This window comes from Ictidomys tridecemlineatus, chromosome 4, assembly GCF_052094955.1.
Source record: "Ictidomys tridecemlineatus isolate mIctTri1 chromosome 4, mIctTri1.hap1, whole genome shotgun sequence".
NCBI classification, from domain to species: Eukaryota; Metazoa; Chordata; class Mammalia; order Rodentia; family Sciuridae; genus Ictidomys; species Ictidomys tridecemlineatus.
The window spans coordinates 202,872,560-202,883,164 of record NC_135480.1 but is presented as its reverse complement, the minus strand read 5'-3'; the positions used below and the strand labels follow the sequence as shown (position 1 = coordinate 202,883,164).

General features: G+C 56.6%; 1 protein-coding gene across 4 annotated transcripts in view; it reads left to right on the top strand.

Moving 5' to 3' along the window:
• Positions 1 to 2,366: 2,366 nt before the first annotated feature.
• Positions 2,367 to 10,605, top strand: part of Sh2d3c (SH2 domain containing 3C) — a 31,897-nt gene continuing 23,658 nt past the window's right edge. For 2 of the 4 annotated variants that reach the window (XM_040286375.2, XM_005320994.4), the window contains exons 1-2: positions 4,789 to 4,926; positions 6,555 to 7,032. In XM_040286375.2, coding sequence (XP_040142309.1) covers positions 4,890 to 4,926; positions 6,555 to 7,032 — 515 coding nt within the window. In that variant the 5' untranslated portion in view covers positions 4,789 to 4,889. Of the gene's footprint in view, positions 2,704 to 4,788; positions 4,927 to 6,554; positions 7,033 to 8,654; positions 8,799 to 10,605 lie in introns of those variants that run through there. The other 2 variants (XM_078048294.1, XM_005320995.3) reach the window with 2 other exon arrangements.

Genomic DNA, 10,605 nt, shown 5'->3' with positions numbered 1-10,605 from the left:
CAGTGCTCCCTGGATCTCACCCCACCTGCTACCTGCCTTCCTCCATGAAGCCCTCCCCATTGCTCCAAGCTCTTATCCCTGCAGCTTGACCTTAAAGCCTCCTCGCAGGAGGAGATGACCCTGATGTCCCACGAGGTCCTGTTCTGGGGAAAGATGACCTATCCCTCTGCCAAGGAGAGTCTTGAGGATTAGACCAAGAAGCTGGGCAGTGTGGAGGGTTTGGGGCAGTGGGGCCACACTTTACAAGTATATTACTTATTAGAAGCAGGCAGACGATTGGCTAAATCAGGGGTAGGGAGGGAGAAAAAAATAATTGCTGTAACTACAATTTGTTGAGGGAAAGTAAATGGTCCACGCTCTACACTTAATGCTCTGTGGGAATTATCTCAGTTGTCCCTGACCTGTGTGAGGCAGGCCCCGCTCTCACCTCCACTGTGCACATAAGGACCCTGAGCCTCAGAGCCGACATCACAGTGGCCATACTGGCATTTGAACCAGGTCAGTCTGGCACAAACCCCACACGTTCCCCATATCAGGGTCCCACCCATCTGAGCTAGGGGTGGAGCCAGGGCGGAGCCTCAGGACAAGGGTGCCAATGTCAGATGTGGAAGGGGACAATAGCTTTGGGGGACTTGTCCTGGGCTCATGTGGCTTCCACTATCGTACTTTCAGACTAGGGCCCGGTGCCTGTTTTCCACAAGCCCCCCTCCAAGTCACATCCTGTGAGCAGAAGCCCTAGCAAGGTTTCCGGTGGTGTTGTCACCTCCACCCTTGCATCCCCGACCTGAACCCTGACATCTGTCAGTCACTTCCCCTCAGGGCCTCAGGCAGCTGCTAGGGGAGGCAGGCAGAAGGGGTCAGGAGCAGGCGGGAAGGCCGCCCAGCTGCCGGGGCCTGGAGCCTCCCATCATCATCACCACGGCTGGCAAACCCTGGGGGACCAAGAGGTCATGAGTGACTTCCCAGCCTCCTGGGCTTCTGCTTTGCTGGTTGGAGGGGAATTTTGCCTGCTTCCAGTGGGCTGGCTGAACAGCAAGGCCCCGTATGAGGCTGGTCCTCAGTAAATGTTTGTTGACTGGCTGAACAGACCTCAAGAGCCTCCGGTCCTGCCGCCATCTAACAGGGAAACTGAGGCACAGGGCAGGAAAGGGAGCCACTGAGAGTTTTTGACTCTGATTTGGGTCCTCTCTTTTTCTCTTCCAGCCAGGAAGGAGTGAGGAGGTGGAGGGGACGAGGAAGGCAGGCTCGTGGGGTGGAGGCTAGGCCTGTGGTAGAGTCAATGCATGGGCGACACAGGACAGAGAATGGCCGTGTGACACCCATGGCCCTTCCAGCCATGGCTCTTTTGCTCCCACGAGCTTCACTGGGTCTGGCCCTGACACTTGACAACATCCCTCTTAGGAGGTTGCTATGGTTGGGCACAAATGACAGAAGAGGAAACAGGCTGTGAAGTGGCCTGGCGAAGGCCACCCAGCCAGGAAGCTCTGAAGCTGGGATTCAAAGCTGCTTCTCTTTGCTCTCAAAGTCCAGGGTCATTCGCCATCGTCCTGCACTGCCCCCAATACCAGGCAACCAACTCAAACCAGGGAAAAGCCTCCACTGAGCACTTACAGGAGAGGCCCGAGGAAGAGGGCCACATGGATGGGGAGGCTTGAAGTCTGTTTGGAATATGCAAATAAAGACACGAGTGAGTGAGTGAGGTGCAAGTGGTGCCCCCAGTATTAACATTTTATTTCACTGCCATGAGTCACGTGAGAGATGCTGTATTTGCCTCATTTTGTTGAAGGGAAAAAAAAGACGCTCAGGTGACCTGACTTGCCCAAGGTCATGCAGGTGAGGACTCAGGTTGGCTGATGCCTTTTTAAAAAATTATTTGTCAATGGATCTTTATTGATTTATTTATATGCGGTGCTGAGGATCGAACCCAGGGCCTCACACAGGCTAGGCAAGCGCCCCACCACGGAGCCGCCACCCCAGCCCTGGCTGACGCCTGTTACTTAGGTCTCCATCCCTGACAGCACCTGCCCCCTCCCTGGGCGTGTCTTCTCCTTCCCCTCCAGAAGCCCCCCACATTGTCCCTGCTTGAGTCACAGGTTGGGGATGAGGGGCTGGGAGGTGGGAACCGAAACCAGAGCAGGGTTCCTGGGAGCCCCTGGCTCAAGCTGGCCCTAGAGGGACTCCAGGAGGCAGCCGCCAGTGCCAGGGCAGGGAAGCAGGGTGTCCTGGGGGCGGGGTCCCAGAGGCAGAGCCTGGAGGGAGGGAGCTCCTGGGTGTCCAGGGCTGCAGCAGGGGGGCAGCCTGGCTGGCCTCCAGTGCAGGCTGAGGAGGGCCTGGGGGACAGCCACCCGCCAGCAGGTCACTGGCTGCACTCCCAACGGCCACTTGAGGCAGCACAAAGGGGGCTCTGAGCTCAGCGGAGACACCACACTGAGCCCCATTCATTCTCCCGGGGAAGCCGGCAACTGCCCTGGCGCCCCGGCCAACGGCGGGCCTGGCCCTCTTGCTGACAAAGCGCCTCTACCACAGCAACAGCCTCTCCGTGGCCACGACTCCCAGGTCTCACACCATGTGCCTGCTCACCAGTGTCTGCCAGGCCTACCCCCGTGAAGCTCGGGCACCCACCCTCCAGTTGCTGAGACTCACAGTGTGCTGGCCAGGGACTTCTCCCACCTACTGGTGCTGCTGGATCATCCCATTTCACAGGTGAGGAAACTGAGACCCAGAAAGGCAAAGTCTCTTGTGTATGACACACAGCAGGTCAGGAAGCCAGCACTGGCTGGTGCCACAGCTCAGCAGTTAGCCCAAGTCACACTGGAACTATCCCTGGGAGAAGCCAGTGACCTACCCTCTGCCTCCACTAAGAAGCTCCCCTCCAGGCTTTAGGCCCCTCTGACGGCAACCCAGAGATGGGAAGGGGCAGGCGCGGGAGAGTTGGGCACCTGGTTGTCTGTCAGGATTCTGCTCCTTAGTCTTGGTCTCCTCATCTGTGAAACAGGGGCAGGGCCAGAGTTTGTCTCCCAGGTCTGTTGTGTGGATGGTGTGGAGGTTCCAGCTCCATGTCTGGAGAGTTCTCAGTGCTCAGAAGCAAGGGTTGGAGTTGTTGCCCCTTCTCCTGCAAGTCCTTGGCTCAGAAACCTCATTCTTTCACCTGAACTTTTTTTTTTCTTTTTGCTACTGGGGATTGAACCCAGGGGCGCTCAACCACTGAGCCACATCCCCAGCCCTATTTTGTATTTTACTTAGAGACAGGGGCTCACTGAGTTGCTTAGCACCTCACTTTTGCTGAGGCTGGCTTTGAACTCGCGATCCTCCTGCCTCAGCCTCCTGAGCCGCTGGGATGACAGGCAGGCCCCACCGTGCCCAGCTCACTTGAACTTTTGCTCACTGGTCTGTCCAGGCCTGTCTGTGAGCAGGACCTCGCTGCTATGGTCTCAAGGGCTGTGTCCCTTTCCTTCTCAGGTCCTTGGGGTCCTCTTCACCGCATGAGAAGTCCCTAGACCCTTCCCCCACCAAAGACTTTTTTCCAGCTACCAGGGGGTTGGGGAGCCCCCGCAGGCAGGGAACTTGGCACCTCAGACTCTATAGCTGGATGATGAGCAGCTTCCAATTCCAGGTGACTTGATTTGGGGGCGGGGCATGATTTTTATGGAGGATGTAGGAGGAGCCCCAAGTGAGTTCCCTCTCACAACTGCAGTGGCCAGCTTGGGGGCTAGGATAAAAATACTGAACCTGGGCAGGGTTGTCGCTCAGTGGTAGAGCGCTTGCCTGGCATGCTTGGGGCCCTGGGTTCCATTCCCAGCATTAAAAGGAAAAATAAAAAAGAATTTCAAGCCTCTGCAGGCTGACTGCATACCTTGCACTGTCCCCATTCTAGAGATTTGGTGACTGAGGCTTCAGAGGTGGAACTGACTTAGCACACGGAGCTGAGTTTGCAGCTGCTGATTTTGTAGCACCCCAACCCCAGCATCTGCTCACAGCCTCTACAGGTGTCTGGACACCCTGTATGAGGGAGATTGCATTTCCTCATCTCTGTTCTGCACACACATACACACAGAGGAAGTTTGTAGAGTAAAAAATTACCATCCCATGGTTAAGGAATCTGAAGGGCAAAGCATAACTCAGCCTGTGCCACCAACCTGCTGTGTGTCCTAGGGAAATCCCTCTCCCTCTCTGTGCCTCAGTTTCTCCGTCTTTGTCCAATGGGTATGGTACACCAAGTCACCGTATGTACTAGACTGGACTGGAAATAAGTGACCTTGGCAGGAGCTGATCCTATGCCAGACTCTGCTTGCCACAGGGCACCCTATGTAGTGGGCACTGCAGACCCTCCCTGCTCACAAAGGGGAAACCGACTCAGGGAGGAGGTGAGCCGAAGATCACATGGTGACAGAGTGGCCAGCCAAGACTTGAACTTGGACCTGGTGGCCCAGGGCACTACCCAGCTACAGCAGTCTCCTGTCTGTCGCTGCCAGGCTGTCTCCCGGGCATCGGGGTTTAGAATATCCTGCGCTGCGCAGAGCCCTGCCCCCTTGCCATCCCGCCTGTGGGCCAGACCCCCTGACAGTGGATGCCAGGTCCCCAGTGGCCCCCAGCCCAGTGGGCTACATTCCCAGAGCCTGTGGCTTGTTCCCCAGACCTTCCAGGCCCCTTGGGCTTGCAGCTGCCCCTGCCCTGCTGCGGAGGAGCGGAGCGAGGAGGCGGCCCTCGGGGGCTGGGATCTGACCGGGGAGGCCCCAGCCCCCGCCCCCTGCGGAGAGGGTGGGAGGGTGGGGCTGTGGGAGTTTCAGTGGTTTAAAAATACACAGAGGAAGCAGCCAGAGGGCCAGAGAAAGGGGAAGGGGTGGTGGGGGAGGCACCCCGGCTGCCCTGGCTCCGTGCAGCTCGCCAAGATGACGGAGGGACCCAAGAAGACCAGCAAGAAGTTCAGTGAGTGCGCTGTCCTCGGTCCTCTGACCGTCCGCCCCGGCCTCCTCCGCCCCGGCCTCCCTCACATCTGCCCCGCAGCACGGCCTCCTTCGGTTTCCTCTGTGTCCATCTGTCTGCCTCCAGAGGGATCCCCGCCGCTCCCGCCAGCTCCGGTGCAGGCTCTCTCTGTCGCTCTAGCTGGTTTGGTGCCCATCTCTGCTCCCTTCTTTCTCTCGGTCTTTGTGTCCCCCTATGGCGACTCCCAGTCCCTGCTCTGCTCATCTCCGGCGCTCTCTGACCTCCCTGCCAGGCGGGGCCGTCACACACCCATCCCCTGCCCCGGGCTTCTCACTGGCTCTCAGGAAGATCTCTTGGGAGTTACTGGGCTTGGAGGGGCAGGTGGGGGTGCCATGGGGCACTGTCCCAGGTCCCACCAGCCAGGAGGCTGGGAGCTACTAGAACCAGGCTGGGAGGGGTACACCCACCATTGCTCTGTCTCTTTGCCTAGGTGGATGGCCTTCAGGTCCAGCAGACCTTCCTGTCCCCTGTCTCCTTTGACCTGACAGCAGCAGGGGAGGGGAGGGACGGTGTGGCTGCATTCCACAGATGGAAACACTGAGGCCAGAGACTGACTGGAACCTCACTGGTTATCCAGCAAGGCTCAGCCCAGTCCTGGACTCAGGCCTCAGTTTCCCTCCCTGCCCCCACTACCATCCCTCCAGATCCCTAGTGCCCAGTGGCATGGCAGAGCTGTCTGGTGGGCTGAGACCAGGTGGGGTGGGCAAGGCTGGAAAGAAAGCCCCGGAGCTTTAACGCCCAAAGTGCAGAGCCTTGGGCCTTGCTGTGTGACTGTGGGCAAGTCCGTTCCCCTCTCTGGGCCTCAGTTTCCATCATTGTCAAATGGGGCATCCTACCTATTTTCCAGTGTGGGTGTGAGGGTCTGAGGCATGGAGGATGCCTAGAAAGTGGAAACTGCCAGCGCTTTTCCTTTTTGCTCATCTGAGGCCTTAAGTAAGTCAAGTGGTGGCTGTGAGGAGGGACTGTCCCACAGCCCAGGGAGGAAAGAGCAGCCTCACATGCTTGTGTACCCCTGCGGAAATGGGGAGATGGTATCACCCGAGCACTGTCGCCCAAGTCAGGAACAGGGGCTCAGCCGACAGGAAGGAGAAAACCACAGGCAAGGGGACCCTCACGCTCCTAACCGCCCCCTCTTCCCTTCACCCTCACCCCATGAGCACAGACTGGCTTGGACACTCCCTTCCCTGATCTAACACACACACACACACACACACACACACACACACACACACACACACAATCACACACACACAAATACAGAATTCACTGTCATTGTGTCACCATAGAACGTAGATACTATAATTCCTATTTTACTGATGTGAAGGAAGGGGATCAGAGAGAACAAGTGATTGCCTAAGGTCACACAGCCAGAATAGGAAACGACAGGGATTCAAGTCCAGGGCTCTGACTCCAAGCTGCTGTGGTCTCCCACTTCTGGGAGTGTAAGAGTGATGAGAGGGGGTGTCAATGAAGCCCCCAACTCTTTGGGACCCTCGCTGGGTACTTTTATTGTTATGATGTCCCTGTTGGCATCGCCATTAATTCCCTTTCCTCCCCTTCTTCCTTGCCAGAGTTCTTCAAGTTCAAGGGCTTTGGGAGTCTCTCCAACCTCCCTCGGTCCTTCACTTTGAGACGGTCTTCAACCCCCATCAGTGCCCAGTCCCACTTGGAGTCTGACACCTTTGAAGCCACCCAGGATGACATGGTGACAGTTCCCAAGAGCCCTCAAGCTTATGCCCGCTCCAGTGACATGTATAGCCACATGGGCACCATGCCTCGTCCTGGCATCAAGAGGACTCGGAACCAAAAGATGGTGCAGAAGGCCCAGGAGGTGGGTCCTCAGCCCCACCTGGTACCTCGAGGTCTGCCTGACCTGCCAGGCTTGGAAGCACCCAAGGAGGTGATAGGGGGTGCTGATGCCCCCCTGGAGGGCACCTCGACAGTGGGACCCGACCTTTCAGCAGTGGAGGAAGACCCTACAAGAAAGCCTGAGGACCCGATAGCAGACATAGAAGAGGAGAGAGCTCCCAGGGATGTGCACCCAAAAGGGTAGGTACCCACCAGGGCAGGGGAGGGTGGACTTGCAGGGATGGTGTCTCCAGCTTCCTACCAATATGCCTCCCTGCACAAACATCTGTGCTAAAAAGAAAAACTGCACATTAACCAAGTGCTTAGTATAGACCCAGCACTGTGCTGAACCCTTCACCTGTGATTCTCAAAAGAAAACTCACCAGGAGATACTGTTACTGTTTACACATGACAGATGAGGAAACTGAAATTCAGGAAGCAGAAGTCATATGCCGTGGACAGACATCTCTCAAGTTGCAAAACTAGGATGTGAACTTGACTCCAAAGCCCTTGATAGCCTCCAGCAGGGAGGGCACAAGATCCTGGATCCTTGCCCTGGACCCCTCACATGAATCACTCAGATCTGCTAGATGATGACATTTCTCCACTGGGTCTAGAAAACCATTTGTCAACTTAACTTGGTTATAGGGAAGCTGAGTCCATGCAAAAACGGAAATAGCAATAATATGATAATAGCTCCTATTTCATAAGCATTTATCACACTGAAAACTCTGTATTCTATTATTAGCCCCATGTACAGATTGGGAAAGTGAGACTCAGCCAAAGTCCGTGGAGCTGGGATTTGCCTGCCTCCAGGGGCTGCATGCTCCTCCACCTCATTGTACCCAGTACCTTCAAAACACCGGGGCCGCGCGCTTCAGACCCCTGGAGATCCCTGACTCCAGCCAAAGGAGTCGCTAGCTTTTCAGTCTTTTCCCAAGTCACACCAGTGAGCTGTGCTTTTGGAAATAAAGAGAAAAAAAGCCAGCTGGCCAACTCCAGGGCTGGGTCCAGGACCTTTTTTTTTTATTTCCCCTGGAACCTTTTTTTTTTTTTTTTTTGGATGGCTTTTCCCAGGGACACTAAGCGCAGTCTTTGTGTGCTGAGCTGTCATTGAGTCCAGACCCCCATTCAGTAGGAGCAGGACCTTGTAAAACGGCAGAGTGAATCCATGTCTGCCTGTTAGGCTGCCTGACTTTGGAAAGTCTGTTCCCCTGAGCCTCGTTTTATCATCTGATCCATGGCACAACAATAGCACCCACCTTGTAGGGTTGTGGCGAGGACTCAAAAACTAACACCTGAAAAATCTTAACACAGTTCCTGGCTCACTGCAAACACTCCCTAAGTGGGAATGCTATTTACAATTAATAAAACTAATGCCTTTCCACTAACCCTGGCTGCCTCCTAAACTCGGCTCCATTCAGGGGTGGAAGAGAATGACTGTATCGGGGAAGAAGGCAGGATAGGTCCCGGGGCGTTCTCCGGCACCCCCCAGTCTGAGACTCCGCCGGGAGCCTCGCCCCTCGCACCCGGGACGCTGACTGGTTCGCGGGAGCGGGGTAGGGCGGGGCGAGGCGGGGCGGAGGGCGTGTCCGTGGGCGTGGCTTTTCCAGACTGCGAGGCGATCAGCGGGGGAGGCGGGCCTTGGAGCGGGCGTGCTCCGGGAGGCGTGGCCTTCCCGGCCCTGGACCTTGACGGACGGGCACGGGGAGGAGCCAGGGAGCAGAGGGGCGGGGCCAATGGGGAGGCGTTAACCCTGGAGTGGGAAAGAGCAGAGGAGGGGCGTGACGGGGGCGGGATCTGTAGTTCAGGCCCCGCCCCCAAAGTCCCGCGTTCGGCTCCTCAGTTCCGCGGCCAGAGTGAAAGGAGGGAGCCGCCGGACTGAGGGGGTGCCCGGGCTCCAGGCTGCCACCGTGGGCAAACATGACCGCAGTGGGCAGAAGGTGCCCCGCGCTGGGGCCCCGAAGGTGAGTGACCGAGCTGGGTTCGGGGAGGACCAGCGCGGGACCGGAGTGGTCTGAGGGGGAGATCCGCGTTCCGGAGGCGGCAGACAAACCGGCTGTGGGTTTACATCTAGAACTTTTCTAAGCCAGCTTCCTTTGGGTGTGACTCTGTCCCCTGCCCTGCCTCCTCGCCGGCCGAGCATCCACCCGTCTTGTCCCCACGACAGTCCCAGCAGAGAGAGACTCTTGTCATCCCCACTTAGTAGATGAGGACAGAAAGCTTTGCTTGTCAGCTTCTCAGCTGGTGGGAGTCAGCACCAGGTTTGAGCACACCTCTGGGCCCGTGCCCCTAACCACTGGGAACGTTCCCCTGGCCCAGCCAGAGCTCTGACAAGGGTCTGGAGAAACCGAGAGCGCCAAGTCCCAGGCCAGCCCACACCTCTCTCCCCTGTGGGCAGAGGCCGGCTGATCCTGGAGGTGCCTCTGGCATCAGGCCTGGAGTTGACCAAAGAAGTGGAGAGACTTTGTCCCCCATCTCCCAAAGTGTCCTGGGGTAGGGGTTGGCAGGCCAGATTGAGCTCCTTCCTGGTGCTCTGGGACTTAATGTCCCACCTGCCCACCAGGGATGGTTGGAGCATTTCTCTAAGAGTCCCCAAACCTTAGCCCTGTGCCAAAGAGTCGGGAGAGCAGCCTTCCCTATGGGTCCTTGGATTGCCCTGCCCTAGGCCTCCCGCTCCCTAGTAGCCCACATGGGCCTGAGATGGTCTCTGAGGGTCCACACAGCGTGAGGAGGAGGGCATTTGAGAATTGGCAGTGAGCAAGATGGGGTGCCCCTTCCTGGACCTCCCAGGGAGTCATTCCAATGGCTGCTCCTTGAGTTGGGGAGACTATCCCTCCCCCACCCCCTGGGAGGCAGGGTGCACCTGGGGCTGGAGGAAGGAAGGGGAAGAGGTGAGGCAGCAGGAGTTTCCTGGTGCCCTGTTCCCTGCTGAGATCATGAGGGATGTGGAGGAAGAGGGGAGGAGGGGCCCTCCGCTCCCCGAACAGCCCAGTGGCCTTCCCAGAGAGCCTGGCACCCTCCTTCAGCCCATGCTACAGCAGAGGAAGCGAGGCCTGGAGAGGGGAAGGGGTCCCCAATTGCCTCTACTAGAGGGGGGCAAGGGGCAATGCAAGGAATTGCCAGGCCAGGGTCCTACCAGAGTTGATCACCATCCTGCTTACAGGAGGCGAGCACCCAAGGGGTCCCTGAAAGTGGATACTTCTATTGCTCCATCTTGCGGGTGGGGAGATTGAGGCTTAGAGAGCAGAAGGGATTCTCCTGGAGTCGCAGCTTGAACACAGGAGCCTGGATTTGCTCCCTGGCCTGACCCCCCGCTAAGCCCACAAGCTTATTGGCTCAGCCACATTTTCACTCCTGCAAGTAAAACTCTCAGAGCCTTTTCTTTTTCTTTTTTTAAAAATATTTTTAGTTGTAGATACCTTTACTTTATTTTATTTATTTATTTATACTTTATTTATTTATTTTTATGTGGCGCTGAGGATGGAACCTAGTGCCTCAACTGCGCTAGGAGCGAGTGCTCTACCGCTGAGCTCCAGCCCAGTCCTCTCCAAGCTTCTTCTACCATTATTTCAAATGACTTTCCACAATGCCCTGGAAAGGCGCCCAGAGTCACCTTACAAATGATGACACCAAAGAGGTTAATAAATGCTAGAGATCATTCCCTCAGCCGAGTTGGCATTTCGTTCGTCTTAATATTTACTGCATACATTTTTTAGTATTTACTATGCCCCAGACTTGTCCTAGCTCTGGAGAGACAGCAGTGACACAGCA